Genomic DNA, 23,735 nt, shown 5'->3' on the forward strand with positions numbered 1-23,735 from the left:
GTTTCCAAACTTTTGACCTGTACTGTATATATAGTGTCTTCTGAGGCCATACAATAACTATGTGAGAAATGGAACAAACGGATGTCATTACTCAATGATTTTCACCTAGCTCTCAAATTACATGACACCTATGATGAAGGTTTGATATGATGACATTTGGTTCTATATAAAAACTTAAATGTCAATCTGTACATCAAGTCATGCAATTGTAAGGCTTCAGAAGACTTGTATAATAGTGTACATGCTGCATGGACTCATTTTAGGGTGACCATTGACTGAGGATACGTATGGTCAGAATTAGATTATATTATTTAATTAATAGGCCAGATATCAAACCGCACAAGCTGGTTATGATGAAAAGGTCAGAGCTGATTTATCCCACATTTATTCGTCTCGCACATATGATATTTGTGAAAAAGTGAATTTCAGATGGAAGGGGAAAATAAAGGGATCGGCTTCACTCTTTGGAAAGTCAAAAACAGAAACATGCTAAATATGCTAGCAGTGTAGACAGCTTTGTTATAATAAAAGAGATCTAATTTTGTTGAGTTGCGAAGGGCCACAGGTAAGTATGCATTTACTCTGAAAGTTTATCATTGCTATGGAAACATTACATTCAGAATCTGCGTCACATTCAGAATTTGTGGTACGACTGAATTTATCTATTAATCGCAAGATTGGGGGTTCGATTCCCCGGGAACATATGATAGGTAAAAATTGATAGCCTGAATGCACTGTAAGTCACTTTGGATAAAAGCGTCTGCTAAATGCATACATTTAATTTAATTTAAAAATTTAATCTATGCATGTAAACAAAAATAAAAATCATGGAATTGTACCTCAAAATGAATGACAGTCACAATGTATTTTACTTTAAATCAAGTTCACAGGCTCAGAGCAAACTGCCCAGGCATCCATGTGAATTCTGCTTCTCTCTTTCTTGCTGTCTATAGTGCACTTTGAGAAGAGGAAGATCAAAGGAAACGTCGTACAGTGGCTCTTCCGATATCCTGAACACTCCCCGACTGAACCACGCCTGAGAGAAGCGTATTCGCATAAATACTGAGTGTCACTTTAAGGCACTTGTTTTTGATTAATTGTTATTGATAACATGAAAACGTAATTTCCTCTTTTAAACAATTCGATTTTGGATGTCAACAGTGAAAACACTCAGGCACTCACACACACATTTTCTTGCTGCGATACTCACGAAGAACCACATGGACGATGTTGAAGGCGAAGATGTAGATGGTAAGTAGAGACAGCGAGAGTGTGAACAAGTAGAAGTATCTGTAATTCCTTTTTCCTACGCAGTTTCCGACCCAGGGACAGTGATGGTCAAACCGGTCTGAGGGAAAGACACACAGAATCTTAAGACTCTTGTGAAGATTTGTGGAAGTCAGTTTCTACATTCTCACTCAGTGAGTGTGGATCTTCTGCCAGAGACGGGCATATATATTTTTAACTGCTAAGAGGGAGATGGTACTCAAACTAGAGATTGTGTGTGTGTGTGTGTGTGTGTGTGTGTGTGTGTGTGTGTGTGTGTGTGTGTGTGTGTGTGAGGTCAGGTGCAGACCACTCAAACAAATGGCTCTGTGTTCAGGATGACTGTGCAAAGAGAGCAAAACTGAGCCCTCAGTGAACTCTCTAATATCAGCATATGTAGATCACTAACCTTGCAATATGTGTAAGTGTGTATGCTGTCTGACTCATCTCTTAACAATTCACTGTTATACTGGAGCATCAAATGGCACGTACATATGCAACTATATCAAAGGTAAGAATGCTTGTATGTAGACATAGTACAACTCTGTAAAACCCCACAAACCAAAATAACTGCAGCACATTATTTTTAGTGATACAAAACAAATGATAAATAGTGAAAATGAAAAATCAAACAGTTCTACAGAATAGCTTGTTGCATTGAAAGTTACTTACGCCTTGTAAGGTTTAATTCATTTTTTGACTTACTAATAACTTTTAATTCATGATACCTTATATTAGTAGTACCTATAATAATAATAGTATTAATGTTGAATTAATTAGTGTTTATATATAGTAAATATAGTTTATATATAATATATAGTAAGTAAAATGTATTACAGTTTTTAAAATAAGTCATCATAAATAAGGATTATAATATTTATTTGATATTACAATCTAATAATTATTTGATCAACCCTAAAATAGTAAAAACAGTAATATTGCAATAAATGTATAATTGTTTTATATTTGAATACATTATCAAATGTAATTTATTCCTGTGATGCAAAGCTGAATTTTCAGCATCATTACTCCAGTCTTCAGTGTCACATGATCCTTCAGAAATCATTCTAATATGCTGATTTGATTCTCAAAAAACATTTCTGTTTTCAGCTGTGTTGCTTAATACTTTTGTGTAAACTGCGATTTTTCTTTAGTGAATAGAAAGTTTCAATGCACAGAATTTATTTGAAAAATAAATATTTTGCAATGTTTTTAATGTCATTATAGATCAATTTAATGCATTCTTGCTGAATAAAAGTTATGATGAAAAAAATGAACAGCACACCTCCCTTCAACAAGCCACACAATTTGAGGTAGCATTCATGTTTGTAGTGCAAAATGTTAGGGACAATCACTCACCCACGCAGTTGTCGCAGATGCTGCAATGGGAAGCACGTGGGGGTCTGAAGATCTTGCAGGTGTAGCAGTACTTCAGCTTGACAATCTGGTTGTTAATTTGCACGTTCTTGATGCGGGGCGGAGGCCGCTGTCCAGCCATGACATTTCCATTGGCCGCTTCTGCAAGAGAGGAGTAGAGACAGGTCAACATGGCAACCAGCAGCCGCTCGGGTCGATTAAGATCCATATGCATGACACATAACACAGCCTCTGATAAAGGACTCACTGAAGGCCACTCCAGCGAGTGCCATGACTCAATGACAAAAGACATGAAAAAACATCAATAGATCAGACCCAGGAGAGTGTGTGTAGCTCTGTGAAAAGAGCACAAAACCTCAAGTACAAAATAGTTACAAGTATAATGATTTCTGCACTAAAGTTGAAGCAGAATGAGATTAAAACAAGATTTCAAAAGAAATATGAAAGGGATAAGCCAGTCATTATCACAAAATAAACTTTGACGGCGATTAAGAACATGACATGAAGCAGAGAGATCATGTATCGCACTATAGGGGTTTATTTTGCAATAATGACACGCTGACTACACATTATCTTAAATCAGAAAATAAATAAACATTAAATATTATCGTGATTTGATTTTGTGAGAAGATGGAACTAGCACAGTAATGGTAACTGCCAGTGACAACGGTTAAATAAACAGATTAGTGATCATTTTAAAAAAATATTTGACCACAGAATAACATATTTGAACAATGCAAAAAAAAATAAAAAATTGGGTGTGCATGTATTTTCACTAAAAAAGTTCACATATGTAAATGATAAATTGCTTTCTAAGGAAAATAATTTTCTATTATTGCTTTTTTCTATTATTTTCTGTCTCTCCAGAGATCCAGAAAAAAATATAAGCATCTTTTCTATTCCCTTTTCTTTATTTGCATTTTTCCAAAATGACTCACTTCAATACTGAAGGCAAAGCTCTTCTTTTAAAAGACAAGACTCAAATTTTAAAAGGTAATTTCCTTGCATTTGTCAGCTCTGTGCTTGTATACTCTAGTGAAATGGTTGCATTAGCATGCGCTCAGGAGGCAGAACTACACAGCTGCCTCTTAATCCACAAAAAACGGCAAATCCAAACTTGCATCTCATCCAGCATCAGCCACTTTAAATCAGCCACACAGACATTCATCTAAAAATAGCATATTAAAGATGGAATGCTGAAACAGAGCAGAGGAAATGTGTATAAATCAATTTTGCCCTGTAGTTTGCAGTAGTCAAACAAAACTGCCCTATTTTAAGAGGGTACAGTGGAATCAATACCAAAATTTTGGCTTTTGTATGACAGCAGTCTTAAAACAAAAAACAACCCTGAGTAACTGATGAATTTAAATGAAACCAGGGCTGTCAATACATTCAATAATTCAATGTCAGTCATTTGTGAGTAATCTTTTATTTGTTGTTGTTAACCTGATAATGCATTTAGTTCCTTTTTATTTACCTGCAGTAATTAAACGATATAAAGTTCTACACACTTACATAAGTAACAAAAATGCTTTGTCTCGGTCACAAAAATATATTTCATACTTGTTGAAATTTGATACATTTACATTAAATTAAATGACTGTAGGTTACAGAATGAAAAAGTTCTGACAAATTTCTTAAAAATAGGGCTGTTGTTCAAATTGAATTGATTCCATGATATAAAAACTATTTAAATGAATCGCTATTTAATCATCTTGAAAAACCTAGATATATAAGGTATCCTATAAGGACATATGATTTCCAGACATGGAAAAGTCACATAAATTAATAAAATCTTATAACTCCACGTGCTTTACAAAATGAATACACTTATTACTAGTTATGCCAAGATCTAAAATAACTTATCGGATTGAAATTGAGGGCTGCCCCCTAATAGTCGACTAATCGTTAGTCGACCAAAATTTTTTTAGTCACTTAGTCGACGAAAAAATTAAATAAAAAAAACTCCACAGGCAAAGTCACACAGTCCGAGACGGACAGATCGTTACCGGCTAGTCTATGGTAAAACAGTACATCAGGCAGGACATCCACATGCTCACCTATCATTCATCGACTTCAAATATAGATTATAATCTGAAATTTGTAAGTATTAGCAACTTTACATGTCTGCTCAATCTAATGTTAACCTAGAGAAATGTGTGCGGAGAGTGCTCAGTATAAACACTAACTACTATCGAAAGAACAAGCCCTCACCCAAAAAAAACACAACCAGGGAAACCCAAATTTCTGTCAAACCTTACTTGTAATAAACACTAACTACTGTCAAAAGAACAACAGATAAAGTGAATATTATCACATTAAGCATTTTCTCCCCCATAGAAATCCATTATAAGGAAACAGCTGAACGTGGTTTAATGTAGCCTACCTTAAAAAAAAAACTTGCTTGCTTCATAGGCTATTTACTTCAGTTCAGTTCAGTGTAGCTACACTAAAGCCAGGAGTTAGTAACTTATCTTTCAGCTTCATTTCTTAACATCAGTTTATTTTCAGGCAGAGCATAAATGGATAGTTACATATAAAGTAGGCCTACGACACTTTTTAACGTTTACGCAATGCACGATGGCTTTTGAGTGAATTTACCACAGATATATTAAAACTAAAATGAGAGAAATGTGGTTTTCCCCAGTCATTGTTAAGGCAGGCTATGTTAAGCAACGTTAAAGCTATAACGGGACTATGGGGGAGAATGCTTAACGTGATATTACTCACATTATATGCTGATAAGAGTTTGTTCTTTTGACAGCAGAAAGTGTTTATTATAAGTAAAATTTGACAGAAATTTAGTGTTCTCCGGTCGTTGTTAAGGTATGTTAAACCACGTTAAGCTGTTTCCTTATAATGGACTTCTATGGGGAGAAAACACTTAACGTGATATTATTCACTTTAACCGTGGTATAAGGGCTTGTTCTTTTGACAGTAGATAGTGTTTATTACAAGTAAGGTTTGACAAAAAAATTGGGGTTTCCCTGGTCGGTGTTTAGGTACGTTAAGCCACGTTAAGCGTTTTTAAACATTAAGCATTTTAGAATGTCCCCACTGCAGGACAGATGGAGGCGCCGGTGCGCTCAATTGCTCTTATAATACTGGTCATTTTTGGTCATACAGATAAGATTAATACATATTTCGAATCTGTAAAGATTCAACGTTTATTTGTATATTCTCACAAAAAAAACAAATTGTGCTTTTGTGAAATAATGAAAGCAAACAGGATGCGCTTTCTGACGTCTTGGTCTGTGAACCTGAGCGTGAAACAACGTGTTTATCTTTACCTTACACACATAAAAAAAAAAATATCTATAGAGAATGAAATGTCTACTTTCAAATGAACCAATTCAAATGGAAAACAAATATTCTCAGATTATGCAATCTGTATGAAACCTGCACACAGGTGCATCCACTACTGCAGAGATGACGAGTCAGTGTCAATGTCGTCGACTTCATCTCTTAAACCAAGAACAAGCACTAGTTTATCAAAATATTAAAATGTTAATGCAGTCTCCTTAGTTTTTTTCCCTGACACATTCATAATCATTACTTCTGCTAATGCGCTGTGGCAAGCTTTATGCATGTGCTTGAGCGCATATTAGGATATGTAGGCAATTAAAGGCTCATTACAATGATTTAAATGGTTTATTAATAAATGTGTGAATATTCGACTAATGCATAAAATGAATGACTACTAGTTGACCAGAAAAATCCTTAGTCGAGGACAGCCCTTATATGTATATATATATATATATATAATTATAAAAACAAAAAACATAAAAAAAAAAAATAAAGAGACCTTTATCCAGTAAATCACAAACAGCTAAAAAAAAAATAATGGGGCCTTGATTGTTGTGGACATTGGGGGACCCTGAAGTCAAAAAGCATAAGAACCACTGATTTAGAGACTGTTCATGCAGGTTTTTGAGATGTTTCAAAATTTGAACATTAATTTCAATGTATTAATTTTTATGTTTCACATCACAGTGCCTTATGATGATGATAATATACTACTGTAAAATTTTTGTATCATGTTATTCCGTAGTACCAGCATATAACACAACCCCTATTAGAGAGAACCATAGAACAATTCTACATGTGAACATGTTCCACAAAATCAGTGAAAGGGGTTAGTGGATATTTAATGACATCAGAGAATACTGTGGTTTATCAGGGGAATTGCCAAGAGAAATGATGTCCTGGTTTAGTGAACATCAGTAATAACAAATGCTGCACTGCCCCTAGGCACGTCTGAGCTTCAGCGGTGGTGCTGATGTGTAACAACAGTGCTCTCGTTTAAAAGAGAAACCAGGGAGGGGAGTAGAGACGAGGGAGAAGGAATGGAGAGAAGTGAGGGTGGAGAGTGTAGGGAGATGAGTTCATCGTTATCTTGTAATCAGTGCAGGGAACGGTGACAGACTGGTGACTGAACAAGACAAGGCAATATTTCCCACAGAGCCACAACCACACAAATGAATCACTGGAAGCAAAATTAGCAAAATGAGAGCAGCAAGTTAATCCAATTTAATTCCATTTAATTAGTCAGAGGCAGTGATGTTAACCTTTCTGACATTCAAAGTAGGACAAGCATGCAAAAACTTTGCATGAATTCCCTATTTTAGACCTATTTTTAGTTTTTCTTTTGTATTTTCAGCCCACTGAAAATAGATATTTTTGCTGCAGGGTAAATGTGTATTTTTATTTTTTTTGCAAAGGAAGCCAATGCATAGGGCATTTCGGTTCACTTCACTCGCTGTAGATCAGGATAGGAGGTCTAAGGCAATCTACTAATGCAATTTCTTTTACTATTTAACAGTCAATGCCTGAGCTGAGCAGATACTTTGTCAAAGAAAAAAAAAAAGAGAAGACAAATGAGCCTTAGGATTTGAATGGGCCTCAACAGTTTCTGCCAAACACCCTTGCAAAAGATACAATTTTCACTTTGAATAGTCATAACACTGGTTTCTGTTCAAGTCAGTTGACATATGGCATTGTGTGGGTGTGTACCAGTCAAGTGAAGAATATCTATTTCTTATTTTACTTCTTTGTGCCTTTAATGGATAATAAAGTAAAGTAAAGCAGAAAAGCACAGAGGCAGAGATGCAGGAATGGGATTGGGACATGCATGGATCAGATTCAAACTCTCCTGGAGCAGCTGACGTCCTCTGAAATCTCACTTGTGCATATTCAACATAGGCATAGGATATTTTTTGGGAAGTGTTTTTGTTTATTTATTTTTATTATATAAAGGTATTTGAGGGAAAAAAAGAAAGGAAAGCAGACCATTAAAAGTAGTAGAATTTATTGTAATCAGCTTGAACTAGTTGCGAATAATATTTTTGTCTTATGCTCACAATAACTCTTTATTTTTATAAGTAAAAATGGCTGTTATAAGGTTTCTTGCTTCGTTGCATTCATAATCTTGAGGATGAGATTTTTGCTTAAATGTATATCTAAAAATACAAATGCATCTGAAGACAAAATACATCAGTTCTTCAATATCTGTGATTTTCGAAAAAAATAAAAAAAGTGACAAGATAACCTTTAAGCCCATCAAGCTTGAAGTAAAGAAGAACACATTGTTTCCCAGATAACCTCAGGGTTCAGGACCAACGCACTCAGCCATTTCAATCGCAAAACAAAACAATAAATTAATCAGCAGGTCTAGGCTAACAGCGTCCCACTTATGCCACACGCTTACTAGACTATTCATGTTCTTCCCCTCACCGGGCCAAAACACCCGCTGGTGGCACTGCTGGTACAAACTATGGCATTAAACTTCAAATCCCTTTCCCTGAACTCAGTCACCCTCACACTCACCGATCTCCATCTCAATGAAGTTGGCCTCCTCCGGCAGGGCCCGTGGCAGCACCCCTGGGTCACTGAAGCTGGTTCGGAGCAGCATGGCCACGACAAAGACGAAGAGCAACACTGCAAACACAGGGATGGCAGGAGACAGGTGCACTGCCAGGTACGGGCACCTGTACGGGACAAGTGAACAAGCAGGATTACAAATGAGGCAGGCAAAACATGAAATTTACAGCACAGATGTTAAATGAGCATACAAAATGAAACTGAAATCTCTATTATTTCTATCTAGTGTTAAAGTTGAAGTGTGGAATTTTTGTGCTGTTAATGGCAAAAAATTTATAAATAAAATTATTTATATATATATATATATATATATATATATATATATATATATATATATATATATATATATATATATATATATATAAAAATTAATAAAACTAAAACAAATGGCAATGGATAGATAAAGAATCTGCATTAAAACAAACAAACATTTCTGCTGTTAATTGTGGAAAAAAGATCAACTAAAACAAATGGCAATGGATAGATAAAGAATCTGCATTAAAACAAACATTTCTGCTGGATAGCAGATGTTTTAAACTAAAACACAACACTAAAATAAAAGAAATGGATTAAAAAAAGTAAAGCAAAGTAAAAGTAAAGTAAAATAATTTCGCTGATGCAAAATGGCAATGAATACATAAAAAAATTCATATCAAATACAAACATTTCAATCCGCACGCCAATGCTTTTGACTAATTTTCCTAAATCCGACAAAACATTTTGTTATCTTTTTGATGAAGCAATAGTTTCTCCGTGAAATAAAAGAGGGGAGGTCATTGATGAAGTGGGTGTGTAATATCTGTCTGGCTCAGTCTTTTCAGACCCAACAATGAAGCAGTCGGGAAGGATGTTTACTATGAATGATTGTGCTTTCTCCATTCCCGCAGGCAGACAGCCTTACAGCAGTGAATCTGGTTGCTTCCATAAATTGCGGATGACTTGGGTCCTGTAAAAGTGCCTCCCTTCGCTCAGCCTGCAGCAGATTGGTCGGCTCCACAGGCCACTGCATTGAGCTATTAATAGGGTCATCCTGGCTCTCCTCCACCCCTCTCTCCTGCAATGTAGACCTGCTATACTAAGATAATGTATGGCTAATACATCACAATAATGGTTCAGCTCATCGCAGGCACAGTGCATCCACTCTCGGGGGGGAAATTGCTACATTTAGCGTTCTGAATGGGCAAAGGACATCTTTACAACACTAACTACAATACAGTGAGAGAGAGAGAGAAGACATGACAAGTCCTAATAACACAATACAAAAAGATATAGAACTAGATTTTGTAATAAAAAATGTAAGTGGTGCTTGCTCATACAAAAGTTAGTTACATGGAGTTAGGGGACCAGTATTATTTATGTACTATTTATTAATGTTTTTAAAATAGGTTTTATTTTGATATTTTCATTTTTCATTTTAATTGTAGTTTGTTTTTTGATACTGACTTGTATTTTTTTTTTTTTTGTTAAATTATTTATTTACAGCTTTAATTTATTTTTATTTAATTTTTTGTAATTTTATTACTAAATAATAAATTGTAGAACTAATAATTTTAGTACAGTTAGTTGTCAAAGCAGCATTTTCTAATTTTCAAATTATGTTTTCTAAAACAATTCGAATTTTATAATTAAGTTACTATAGCTATTAAATTTTTTTTTTCAGGTTTATTTCAGTTACTGAAAGCAATTTTTCACTGTTTTATTAAATATCAACACTTCTAGGGACCCCAGGGGTCCGTTATAGGATCCTGCATGTATATATACACACACACACACATCTAAAAATACTCCGAAAGTAGAAACAAAAATCAGTGTATGTTTTCCAGATAATGTTTTCTATTTGTCCAAAGTCTAAGAGACTTATTTTTTTCATTCAAATTTATTTAAAAAAAGTACATCCAATAGCTTAGTAGAGTATTTCTCCTCAACACACCTTGTATGTTGATCCATCATTAATACAAACAGATTTACAAACTGAACTTGACTAGGCCTTCTTTCGGGGAATTAAGACTTAACAGGTGCTAGTAATAACACACAAAATGCATGCTTTACACAAACTATAACGTGTCAAACCAATCTTTCTACAATACATACTAGAACACTGGTTGAACCAGTCCATACTAGAGTGTGGGTATGTCTTCAGGTCCAGCACACAGAACAACAGATTGCAGCTGTAAGAAGTATCAGCAACAGAAAGATCATTTCTAGTCAGACTACATGGTGCAAGTTCAGCTGTTTGACAAACTGGTGTGTCAGCATACCAGAGGCATCAATACAATAGAAATCTACCTGTGGAACAGGTCAGATTAGTTTGATCCATTTAAAACTATGAGACTGGAAGACATAAAGAGGAGTGGAAAAAATCCAGAGCAGAGCCGGTCGATAAAACTTTCCACTGCCCAGATCATGAGTAGAATGCTGCAGGGAAATCCATTTATTATCATGAAAGCTGTGCTGGGGCAAAGCGGAGGAAAACTGAGGAGAACCGCCACACTGTGTGTGTGTGTGTGTGTGTGTGTGTGTGTGTGTGTGTGTGTGTGTGTGTGTGTGTGAGATGTATCTGCTAATGACTTAAGCATTCTGGACCTGCTCCGTCATCAGTTCCTATCAGAGCCCTAAGCTTCCCGGACATTACCATCATGCAATGCTGGATGTGACCTCTCTCACCATAATCAATACATAAGATAAGCAGCTCCAATATAAAAGTACAAATTCTGTTATTGCCACTACTGATACACAAGGTTATTGAACCACCATAATTAGCAATGAACTTCCTCCATAGAACAACACAAAAACACAAAAAAAAATATTGCGCCTCAGTATGCATAATCAACAATTCATTGTTGAAAATCAACATTAATTTCCATTTGACTTCCGTAATGTGACATAGCTCTGGAACAGGATATTCAGCTGCAAAAAATGTAGGGCGGAAATCAATTGGATCACAAAAGAGTTTGAGAGTTTGCTAAAACAATGTCTAAACAGCCATTTGGTTAACATTATCAATGATTAACAGTGCAAGTTATTTCATTCTGATTTAAGCTTACAAATAATTTTTTTTTTTTTTTTTTAATTCTCTAACCTACCAAAAATGAATAATTCACAACAGGACCAGAAACACAGGGTCAGTTCTGATCTCATGTTGACTTCATCAGCAGAAGACATCAAATGCTTTGCAAAGACACTTTTTCATGAATTCTGGCATTAGTATAATTAAATAATTAGTTCAAATTACATGCCACTCCCGTCACTGTGTTATAGCATCTCCACCCTTGTGTTTGCCTTCACAGTTTGTCTTTAGTGCATTATCTGCACTCTGCTCCACAGAGAACAAGGTGAAAAGGACTGTTTTCCACAGTTAAGACAACATGAAGCACAACAGCAGAGTTTTATGGCTGGCTATGAAAAGGCTTAGCTGTGTGTTCGTAAAATCAATAGAGCTGCTTCATTGGTCTGGCTGGTCTCTATGTGGAGACTGGTGGGGGCAGGTAGGCCTGACAATTATCGTTACTGATAGTGCTCGGCGCAAACATCCGGTACGCCACCGGAAAGGACAATGAGGGGAGAAAAACCATGGATAATGCTTAAAAACAACATATAGATTCACTGAGACAACCTGGTTCAGTCTAAAATAAATCTGAAGACAATTTTAGTTAATATTATATACTATTATATTAAAAGTCACCTATGCTGAATACAGTGTTGATGTGTAATAAGCTCTCACATTCATATACTTCCATTCAAACGTTTGCAATCAGTAAGATTTTTTAACAAAATTAAGAACTGTGCAAGGATGCATTAAATTGATAAAACAACAGTAATATTTATGATACAAAAGATTTCTATTTAAAACAGCTCTTCTTTTAAACTTTCTATTCATCAAAGAATCCTGAAAAAAATTAATCTCTGTTTCCACAAACATTAAGCAAGAAAAAAAGGTTTTCAACATTGATAATAATGAGAAATGTTTCTTGAGCACTAAATTAGCATAATCTGAAGATTTCTGAAGGGTCATGTGACACTGAAGGCTCTTAATTACCTATTTAAGTTTTGATTCTAAAGCAGAAACAAGCTTCCATAACAGATACACCAAATACTGAGAGAAATTTGTTATACTTCGAAGGATAGAAACACACGTTGTTATATAAATGTATCAAAACCAAAAAGTAGGTCAAACTGTTAAGGAATAAATGAAATAAAAGGGAAAAAAAAATTCAACATGCAAATAATCACCTCATTCATTTGAATTTTGCATTGCAAAACTTGATGATGATATTACATTTGCATGCAATAGCACTAACAATAATGTGGGGAAAGATTAATAAGTGAACAAATAAACTGTAATCTTGCATCCGGGTGTGACATCAGCAGACATTCTTTCTGATAAAGGACTCTCATAAAAGCTTAAAGTACAAAAAGGTGTAGGTAAAGTATAAAGTACAAAAAAAGTACAAATATGTACTGATAATGTACAAAAGGATCTTTCAGCTGTGTCACAATGATATAAGTTGTAATGCCGGGACGTTGCCATGCCTGAAAATTATTTGCACAACCTCTGTTAATTCTTCATAAAGAGTTTGCCAATTATGTATGAATTATGTATTACTGCCAAAAAAAAGCAGAATCCTAATCCCTCATGGAGACAAATTTGCCACTGCTCCAGTTTTGCACTCACATTGCACAGAGACAAAAAAAAAAAAACCCAAAAGAATAAACAGTCTCCTCTCTTTTATCACGACCCCTGCAGAGGGACAGAAACAGATGGGAGCCCTCTCACACAGATCGTGACACTGACTAAGTCATACACTAGACACTTCCTCAGCAACAACATGAGTAACTATCCACTATAAAATGTATAGGCATGTAACTGCTGAGCAACAATTCCATAAAACAAACATACAGGACAAAGACAGAGTGAAACCTGATCCATGCATGTACTTCTAAAGGTAAGAATGCGTGGGTGAACACAATCAACAGAATCTGATGACTGTCAACACATAAAGTGCAGCTATGTAACAGTTTCACTGGTGTAGAACCATTTTAGTAAGAAGATGAAGTATTATAAAGATGAAGGGTGTAGGTCTGCATCACTAACATAACAAACAGAACAGCAAAAACTGTCTGTTTTCAAACAGGTTTCCTGAACACTTTGTTTTGATAGTGTCACAGTATTGCACTCTTCAGGAATTCAGTCTACAAATGGCTTAGGTGTAGTTTTTCTGCATATTATGGTGGGATATGAGATTTTTCAGTGTTTTTTTTTTTTTTTTTGGAGATGTTGCCTTGGCAACAAATAGAAACAAAATAAGATTACATACTAAAAAAAAACAGTAAAAGCTTATTCAATATATTATATTTTAGAATTTAAAAAATAATGCTAATAAACCCTTCTTCTTTTATTTACACTGAATTCCTCACTTCACCTTTAAGTTGAAGATATCAGGCCAATAGCAAGTGGTTCTTCCTTCCAGCCAATGGTGGAGCGACCAAACCCTTGGCTATAGTGAGTGCAGGATCAGCACTATTTTTTACGATCTACTTTGACACACACACACACTGCAGATTTTTCACAAAATTTCTAGCCTACACAACCAGCTCATTATTCTAAATCTGATATCCAAAGACAGTAAAAACATGAATGCAAAGCCATTTGCATAATCTTGTGCACACTAACAGCCAGAAATTAAAATATAAGTGTGGAGATTTTCAGCAAACAAAAACACATTAGGGAATGGAAAGGGAGGTGGGGTACATTCTCTTCAAAGACAAAAATCTTTAGAAACTGCTGATCAGTCTTGTTCCTGCAGAGGAATAAACTGTCCAGACACAGGCCCCATGGACAGAGAGGTATATTGAGGACACAACAGTGTGTGAGCATTCAGCAATACTCAAAAAATAATTCCCTGTAAATTCAAAATAGCTGGAATCAATGTGTTTCCATAAACACTGTCTGTCTCTTCTGGAATCTCATGCTATGCATTAAATAAAACATAAAGTGCAGATAAAAATAAATGGCACCACTGAAACTAAAGATCCAGCAGGGACGATATATGAATAACCTTGGGTGATATTTAATAATTGTGTTCGTCACACACCCAGAATTTTATCAAGAGCCAAAAACAATCTTAGAAAGAGACTGTTTGACATATTTTATATATACATATTATATATATATATATATATATATATATATATATATATATATATATATATATATATATATATATATATATATATATATAGATATATATATATATATATATATATATATATATATATAATAAAAAAAATATTCATACATTCTTCAAATGGTTTCAAACCCAATGGCAAGTTCAGTCCATAGAGATGACTGGATACAAACAATGTTTGTGCAGGTAAAATCTAAGAACAAATTGAAATTGTAAATGCAAATAAATAAATAAATCCCAATTCATCTATTAGCTTGTCATGTAATAAACAATTTGGAATCACACTTTTGCACTTAGCCCAGTCTCTATGCTAATATGTCTGCCTCAAGAGGACTAATTATTAGTAACAGCGATATGAACATGGCATTCAGTGAAACCCTAGGAGCCAGCAGCTCCATACATGACAGAGTTTCTGACTAGGGACAGAATCGTTTCCTTTCGCTGATGAACAGGCCTAATGGAAGATCCTTGATATAAGCATGGCACAACACTCAAGTCTCAGGAAACACCGACCACAGACGTCAGAGTCCACACAAGGGAGCTCACATCCACCCAGCAGAGCTCATATCCAATATGCAGCACATCCAGCTTTATCAACATGGACAGCAATCTGCTATTGTGAAAGCGTGTTTCAATAACAAAGATGACACAGCTCTTTCGCCTCCATCTACAGGCAAATGATCTCACACAGTTCAAAATCTTCTTTAATCGTATAGATAGATAGATAGATAGATAGATAGATAGATAGATAGATAGATAGATACTAAATAGTTTTAGGTTCATGTTGGGTGACCTACTGGTTTAAAGCTCTATAGTTTATAGCTCTTCTTAATAAAACCCTATTGTCTTATACAGGTAACGGAAAGCCTGACTTTTGGTACAACTAACCAATTACATATTTTTGTAGCCCAAAATAAAAATGTCTTCTTAATAAAACCCTATTGTCTTATACAGGTAACGGAAAGCCTGACTCATTCCCTCAAACTGGCTCATTAGAACAGTTCGCTTCAAAGTAACGGAAAGCCTGACTCATTCCCTCAAACTGGCTCATTAGAACAGTTCGCTTCAAAGAGTCAGTTAAAAAAAAGTAAAAAAAAAAATAAAAAATATAAAAATACAGATTTATATCACATACTCTCCTGATATTTTGGCGTGGCATATTACGTGATAAAAATAAAAAGTGCCATGTACCCTAACAAATACACTTCTGTTTATTAGCCTCTGTCACTTATGTTTATTATGTTTATATATTTTTAGGTTTTGTTTTGTTTATTGTTGCCCAGTTCAATTTTCTGATTGTCAATTTATAATCTAAATTTAGTTTTCATTTCAACAAAACAATTAATTTACATATTTTGGCACGTGTTAATAAAATGGTAGCCTACTTAATAAAACGGTGGTTTGTATGTATGCTAAAACTGCCATACGATCAAATTTTTAACACCTTTCAAATTTGTGAAATTTAGTATAAATATTTTGTCACATAAAGGAATATTAAAGTACGTGTTTTCTCGGTTTAAATAGTCGAGTTGTTCACTCAAGACCTGCTGGGAGCGATTCAGTTCGCAAAGGAATCGTTCAGACAGGTTTTGTGAACCGCTCCAAACAATTCATTAATAAGATCTGACTCAAAAAACCGATTCATTCAATCGGACATTTTTGCTGTCATATGAAAACACAGCCATGACGTACAGTAACCAAAAATTCAGCTTGCACAAGAGATGGCGTGTTTTTACCTCAAAACATCAGGAGCGCTTCGGTCATCAATATTTCACACACTTTTTATCTTTACATTTGTTGCCTTTACAATGACTGCAATATACATTTTGACTGCTTATTAAAGATACTATTTCATCCTTATGCAATGGCATAAAACAAAAGCCATCTACAACGCAAATCCCCCACTGTACCGAAGCTGTGCACACTAATAGTTCATCTCGTCTCTAGCAGTGCAGATTATGTCTAATAATCACCAATGACATGCACTTACTCAAAGGCGAAGAACAGAGAGCAGGTTCCAACGATAAGAAACAGGGTCAGGTAAAATACTCCTTTCTGCCGAGCCATCATAACCCGTCCATCGCAGCAGAAGGTGTTCTTCCCAGGTAATTTCTCCCATTTTCGAGTAACCTTCCGCGTTATCATCACCGCCGACATGGTAGCGAAGGTACAAGCAGATTGTCTTTTGTCAACTTAACCTGAAATAAACCACAACCGTGTCCACTAAATGATTAACCTGAGACTAAAGACCGATTGATGTGTTGAACTAATACAGGAGCGTATTTGCCAAAAATGTAATTCTTCCTTCACGTGCACAATTTGTTTGTAGGATTCTTCCCGTGGTTCCTCACGGATCTTCAGTGTTTCTTAAAACCATCAGTCTTTAGCTCTATATAGCTGCACTTCTGTACTTAAATCCATGGTTAAAGTCCCAATCAAATACCAAAAAGCCAAGTCCTCATCCAAAAGCGAAGATTCCCCATACTGCCACAATTCAAAAGTGATTCCCTTCAAAAATGTGTACAGATTTCGAATGAGAAAACGAGGCTGGCCGGAAATAAACGTATATAAACGCTAAACGCACATCTGGAGTGTGAGTGGACCTTGACCGAGTGACATTTGTGTCATTGGTTAGGATGGTTAAAAGCGTCTATCCCGAGAGGATTCTCCGTCCCTTTTCTCTTAAATGGATACAAAATAAATCTGAGTAAAGCCTTTTGTGATCTATGCCGATTATGCCGCTATACAGCAATTATTTGAGTAATGTGCAAGATAATCTTTCCTCCAATTTCGTGTCGTAGGATGCGAGCAGGGCTGGATTCTCTTCGGGAACAGGAAAACACGCCCAGATTGAAATGTCTCTTCTTAAAGGGCCAGTGACTCACTGTACAGGGAACAAAGGAATTTTGTCTTCTAATAATAATATCCAGTATTGTTACTTTTGAGCCTTTTTGGCGAGCGTGATATTTTCAGCACGTTAAAGGATACTTCATTAAAGTCTATTCGATTTTAGGCCTATTCCAGTCATAGCTATTTGATTTTTACATTGTTAATTGTTGTTATTTTGTTACTTTGTCTAATGCAGGGATCTCCAACCCTGCTCCTGGAGAGCTACCATCCAGACTTCAGTTCCAACCCTGCTCCAACACACCTGTCTGTAATTATCAAGCAGCACTGAACACCTTGATTAGCTGCTTCAGGTGTGTTTGATTGGGGTTGGAGCTTAAATCTGCAGGACAGTAGCTCTCCAGGAGCAGGGTTGGAGACCCCTGGTCTAATGTATGTATAGTTATTGTCCTGTGTTTTGTTTACTATGTGTAAAATTGTGCTAAAATTTTTTGTTGTTTAATAGTGTGCTTCTAAATGGTTTCCTATGCAACAGCATTTCATTTTTCTCTCTCCCTTCAAAGAAAAAAAAAAAACCTATTCAGATAAAGATATTCAGGAAATGAGATGGAAGGTGCGAAACAAAAGATTCTTTATTTGGTTGTATATGCACCATTGACAGCTGCGTGAGTATTTTATCGCTTTTGATCTTCCACAAAAAAAGAAAGCCTTTGTATTGCATGTGTAATCTTGTAAATATGTAAAATGGTGTAAGCGCATATTCTGCTTTAAAACTTAGCTTGTGAGAGATCCGGTTCAACCAGTTTATGAGTAGGAGTTCATTAGAGACAGTGGGCAGGAAATACTGTATGAGCTATAGCAAAGATTATTTAAATAATAAAGCTTTTAATTAGCATGAAGTGTGAGAGAAAGACTCTGTCTTTATAAAAAGCAAGAAGAGGTGATAGGTTTGGTAACAATACTAGGAAAATACAAAAACTGACCGATATTAACAAGCAAGTGGCAGACTTGTGCTTCCTTCACAAATTACACAAGCCCACTTCCTTGAACAAAGAAGGCAAGGAAAATATTTTGTCAGAACACATGGATCATTTTCAAAGACTGTCAGTGGAGACGGACGTTTATTTTGAACCAGGTGGTGTAGATATTAATGGCATCTGGTATTAGGGCCTAATGCAGGAGTCATGCTAACCAATCAAATCTTCTTAACCCCTCGGCCTGGCCTCTGCTGGTAGATTCTGTAACCGCACCATCTGGTTCCAAAAAGCATCTTTCTACATTGATGATCTTTTAAAATGAGCTAAATATGATTAAAGAAGAAATAAATGTTTATATTAATAAAGTATGTCTGTGTTCTCGTGGCTTCATTCTCCAGGGGCTCGACAGACTTTGTCCAGGGGTGTGCAATCTTCTCTGTCCTGGAGGGCCACTGTCCTGCAGAGTGTAGCTCCAACCTGCCCTAAAGTTTCTAGTATACCTCGTAAGACCTTGATTAGATGGTTTAGGTTTTTAATTGGGGTTGGAGCTAAACTCTGCAAGACAGAGGCCCTGCAGTGACTGTTTTATTGTTATATTTAAATAATATTTAACATAAGTTACATTTTATTTGTCTGTTTATTTTTCAATTTGACAAGACTTTTATTAATGTATTTTATTCTTGCATTTAACTACAAGTGTAAACAAAGTAAATGAAAGGTCTATTTATTTGTCGGTTTTTCTTTTTAAATTAATAAATTGATTTATTCCTTAGTGATTTACTTGAAAACAGGAGAGCACGTAAAACGGTTTACTTGATTTGCTCATACCTTGTTTTTTCTCATTCTTCGTCTCTCTTTTATACATTTTTTGTAGATATGTATTTTTTGTAAATATATATTTTGTCTATTAACATAAGTTGTTATACGATCTGTAAAATGATTAAGGCTAGAAGGGATACATACAGCGCTACTGGGCATGTGCACATATACAGCGTAATTGTTGTCACACTGTACAACAATAATTACTATGCTTGCATTATTGTAAGAGCTAGGGCTGGGAAGGGTGTAGATGTTAATAAAACACAATTTAATAGGCAGACAAGTAAATTTATTGTTAGCTTCCGGCTTTTGCTGTATGTATCCCTGTAAAACTTTTAAAGCACAAAAATCATTTCCTTTTTTTATAATTTTTTTTTCATATTAAACTTCAATAAACAGTCAAAGTACAGTTACAGCTACAATAATACACTTGAAAACATAAAACACAAACCGAATATAAAGAAAAATATGCATAGGCCTTCAAAATAAACATATAGCAAGGTGGATGGGCTAAACATTACATAAATATATTAAAGGATTTACAAATGGAAACTGTCTTAATTGCTTTCTTATTATGTGAATAAAAAATCGTCAAATTCGAATTTCTTTTTCAAGAACCAAAAATAAAGGATTGGTTTTACTGTACTTACACTTGTGGATATGAAATTTAGCTAAAATTAAAATTACATTTATAATGTAATATTCTTTGGTTTTATTTGAAGGGATATTAGTAAAACTTTTTATTGCATGAATAAAGAAAAAGTGGGGTACAAAATACAAAACCCACTTCCCCCATTCAAAATAAAAAGAAAATCTACTATTTTTTATCACCTATCACCTCACACCTAAAAAACACAAAACAAAAACAAACAACACAATGACCAACAGTGCCTTTCGCGCGGATTCAACGTCCGCTTAAAGATCCGTGTTCTGGAAGCCAGGACTAGCGCTGGACTGCAACCAGCTTTCTTATCTTATTCCGTCCAAATGAATTAGATAGAGGGCATGTAAAACTGACTCCAGAACAGATACTACATTTTGTTTTGTTTTTTGTTTTCCGGTTGTGTATACGGAACTGAATGCGACGTTGTGGCGTCTGAACGTGAGCAATATTCTGCGTTATAGAAAGGTATCAGATTCTAATTAACGTTAACTGATTATAATAAACTTTAACTTATTACAAAAATTTAAAGTTTTCTTTCAAATCAAAAATAACCTATAGCAGTCAAATGTAACCTAGACGATTGTTCTCAAACTTAGCGTTTCTTTTTCTGAGTAAGAAGTATACAGCAACCCTGACTAGCTGCTTTGTAAAATAGCTTTTGTATTATCATCAGGAGCAAAAGTGTAGATTTATCGGAATGCACGTTGTATCTCATGATATCCTCTAAAGGATTTTGTTGTTGTTGCTGAACAAATGTCGTTCAGAGCACGAACTGCCATTATATTTTTGTTGTAATCATAATCTTTATTCTTTTTTTGATCTATTACAGGGTTACGGTCGAGCATGATGTCTGAGGGCAGTTCATTTATGAAAGGCATGGTCCTAGGGGGCATATTCTGCTTGGTGATGTCTTTCTTTGAGAACTTTAATTCAGGAACCCACTCAGAAGTTCATGAGCATCTCCACCATCATCTGAAACCTCTCAGCAAAGATGAACTAGAGAAGTTATCGGAGTCTCAGATGTCTGACTTGCCCCTTCAGGTTCGAGTGTACTGTCTCATCATGGTCACTCCCAAGCTCCTGGTCCACTGGGCGACAGCCAATGACACTTGGAGCAAACACTGCGACAAATCTGTCTTCTACACGTCCGAATCATCCAAAGCTCTAGAGGCGGTTGACCTACAGGAGCAGGACGAGTGGGCTAGGCTACGCAAAGCCATCAAACACGCCTACGAGAATGCTGGAGATCTGCGCTGGTTCTTCGTGGCCCAGCCCACCACATTCGCAATTATAGAGAACCTCAAGTATTTGGTGTTGGATAAAGATCCAAGCCAGCCATTTTACATTGGCCACACGGAAAAGTCCGGAGAGCTGGATTACGTGGAGTATGACAGCGGGATCGTGCTGAGTTATGAAGCAATGAGGAGGCTGATAGAGATGTTCAAAGATGAGGACAGGTGCCCAGAGCGAGGACATGCCTTGTGGAAGACATCTGAAGAAAAGCAGCTCGCCACCTGTCTGAAATACAGCGGGGTGTTTGCTGAAAACGGAGAGGATGCGCAAGGCAAAGGGCTTTTTAACAAGAAGAGCGTCAGCTCCTTGATTTCTGACAGCATGGGCCAAAACCCAGCCGACGTCGTGGAGGCCTGTTGTTCTGACATGGCCATCACCTTCGCTGGCATGTCTCCGAGCCAGATGCAGGTTTTGATGTACGGCGTCTACAGACTTCGGCCGTATGGACATGATTTTCATGATTCCTTGACATTTCTGCCTCCTAAAGACTCTGATAATGACTGATTGACTTCAAGGCTTCTGTATTGGAACTGTTACTGTCACTCACAGAATTGAGATGTTGATAATAACTGGGTGCAGGGCTGAAGCAGCTGTGATGTGCAGTATTTACTTGATTTGTGATTATGCATTCTGAAAGTTGGTGCTGGTGTGTAAGTTATGGGGGTTACACTATGCTTTTTGCTACAAATGCGTTCTGGCAAAAGCAAAAGGATAATTGTTTGCATATAAGTGTTTCGTGAGGGGCCAGTATAGGATAATTTTGTGGACTTGGTAGTATTTTGAATAAAAATGACTCTAGATTTATGAATGCAACACATATGGGGTTAGGATGAAAAATGACGAACCTTTTGATGATTTTTAAAATGTATTTTGGATGTATGTTGTATAGAGGGGAAAGAATATTCTCATGGCATCTGTTTGGTAAACTGTCTATATCACCCTTAAAAATATCAAACTAATGTGGTTTGAAAAATTAATATACTTGAGATTGTAAAATTACTTTTGCATAGAAAATCGTCTATTTATTTACATATCGAAATATTGTTTCTATAATTCAGATGTACTTCATTATGCACTGGTTTGTGACTTTTTTTTAATTGTTCTTAATTTTTATTTAGTAAACATCAGGATGCTTGATCTCACCTGCTTTAAGTAATAGTAAAGGCAAAAAAAAAAAGAACTATAAAAACATAATAAAACACAGCAAACAAAAAAACAACAATCAAAAAATTAAAAAATCCTCATCACTACTAATAATACATTATTTCAACAGATTCAAAAAATTCCAACAATACTCTAGGTTTGTTTAATAAATAACAATCAAAAATATGTTTTGTAGTCATTTAGTCTGAAAGAGCTGTCCTGTAGTAGAAATCTCATCTTGCTTGGGTTTGACAAACTTTTCATCTGAAAGAAAAAAAGATCAGCTTCCTTTTCTTCATATTCTCTCTTCTAAGTCTCTTGAAAATGTCTCTCATTTTCTCCAGTTCTTGATTTTCTTGTTTTTTTAGTGTTTCGTTTTTGTTTTCTATCCTGTTTTACTCGTTCTGTTATGTCTTTTCATTTTCCAATTCCATTGTCCAATTTACGTTGCTTTTAATTCATTTACACTTTTTTTCTCTTCCTCTAGTCTCTTTTTGAGCTGATCCATTTCTGTCTCATATTTGGTTCTTAAATTCTCAATTTGAGCCTCTCCCTCTCTTTCAGTATTTTCTCTACCCACTTTTTAATAGACATTTCCAGGTCTTGCTTGGTGCTGTTTGTAAAATATTGCTCTTTGTTGGATTAAAACAACCATGTATCTGTTCAAAAACTTCAATAAAACCAATCTTAAGATCATCGTTTTCACAGAATCTGATCAGCCAGCTGAGGTTAGCACAGTCCTGGCTCTTCACAAAATCTTCTATGCATTCAGTCTTAAGATCATCTGCTCTAATAAACAGAACAATGCTGAACTGTCCAGCTTTCAGACCAAACATCTCTATCAGATATAAATTGATCACGTTTTCCTCTGTATATCTTCCCACAGTAATCACTATAATAAATGCATGAGTTCCAGGAGCTAGCAATGTAATGCATTTTACAATGGCATCAGAATAAAAGTAATAAAGTGACAAGAGGATCCAGTAGGTGTAGACTTCGACGCAGTACTACTTCGATTTTCATTATATGCTGAGATGAGTTTGTCTTTCACAAAATGACTTCAATCACCATTATACACAGATATAAGCTTTCACAAGCTGGTTGGATTCACTGGTTGGCAGAGATGTACGTTCCCTGCCTTTAGTGCAAACAAAAAAATGAATTCAAAGCTATAAAACCATAGGGGCTACAATTGCATATGATACATAGTATATGGTGGCATGTGGTGTATTAAGCAATTTCATCTAAACAAATACCAAATGATTCTGTCTTGAAAAAACAGAG

The 23,735-nt window shown here is 35.6% G+C and overlaps 2 protein-coding genes across 5 annotated transcripts in view; one reads left to right on the forward strand and one right to left on the reverse strand.

Annotated features, from left to right (window-relative positions):
• LOC109077129 (palmitoyltransferase ZDHHC9-like) overlaps positions 1-17,826 on the reverse strand; it is a 25,024-nt gene extending 7,198 nt beyond the window's left edge. The window contains exons 1-4 of one of the 2 annotated variants that reach the window (XM_042738396.1): positions 17,491-17,826; positions 8,470-8,630; positions 2,626-2,784; positions 1,211-1,348 (exon numbers count right to left, since the gene is read on the reverse strand). In XM_042738396.1, the coding sequence (XP_042594330.1) occupies positions 1,211-1,348; positions 2,626-2,784; positions 8,470-8,554 (382 nt within the window). In that variant the 5' untranslated portion in view covers positions 8,555-8,630; positions 17,491-17,826. Of the gene's footprint in view, positions 1-1,210; positions 1,349-2,625; positions 2,785-8,469; positions 8,631-16,698 lie in introns of both variants that reach the window. The other variant, XM_042738395.1, reaches the window with a different exon arrangement.
• A 101-nt stretch (positions 17,827-17,927) lies between these two features.
• On the forward strand, positions 17,928-22,307 carry LOC109068214 (C1GALT1-specific chaperone 1-like). Of its 3 annotated transcripts, none has more exons than XM_042738399.1 (2): positions 17,928-17,987; positions 20,845-22,307. In XM_042738399.1, the coding sequence occupies exon 2, from the start codon at positions 20,859-20,861 to the stop codon at positions 21,810-21,812; it is 954 nt and encodes a 317-aa protein (XP_042594333.1). In that variant the 5' UTR covers positions 17,928-17,987; positions 20,845-20,858; the 3' UTR covers positions 21,813-22,307. The 3 variants fall into 3 exon arrangements, with proteins under 3 accessions (XP_042594333.1, XP_042594332.1, XP_018940612.1); XM_042738398.1 differs by lacking the exon at positions 17,928-17,987 and adding an exon at positions 20,243-20,453; XM_019085067.2 differs by lacking the exon at positions 17,928-17,987 and adding an exon at positions 20,244-20,480.
• The last annotated feature ends 1,428 nt before the right edge of the window (positions 22,308-23,735 follow it).

The sequence above is a fragment of the Cyprinus carpio genome, chromosome B14 (assembly GCF_018340385.1).
Source record: "Cyprinus carpio isolate SPL01 chromosome B14, ASM1834038v1, whole genome shotgun sequence".
In the NCBI taxonomy this organism is placed as follows: Eukaryota; Metazoa; Chordata; class Actinopteri; order Cypriniformes; family Cyprinidae; genus Cyprinus; species Cyprinus carpio.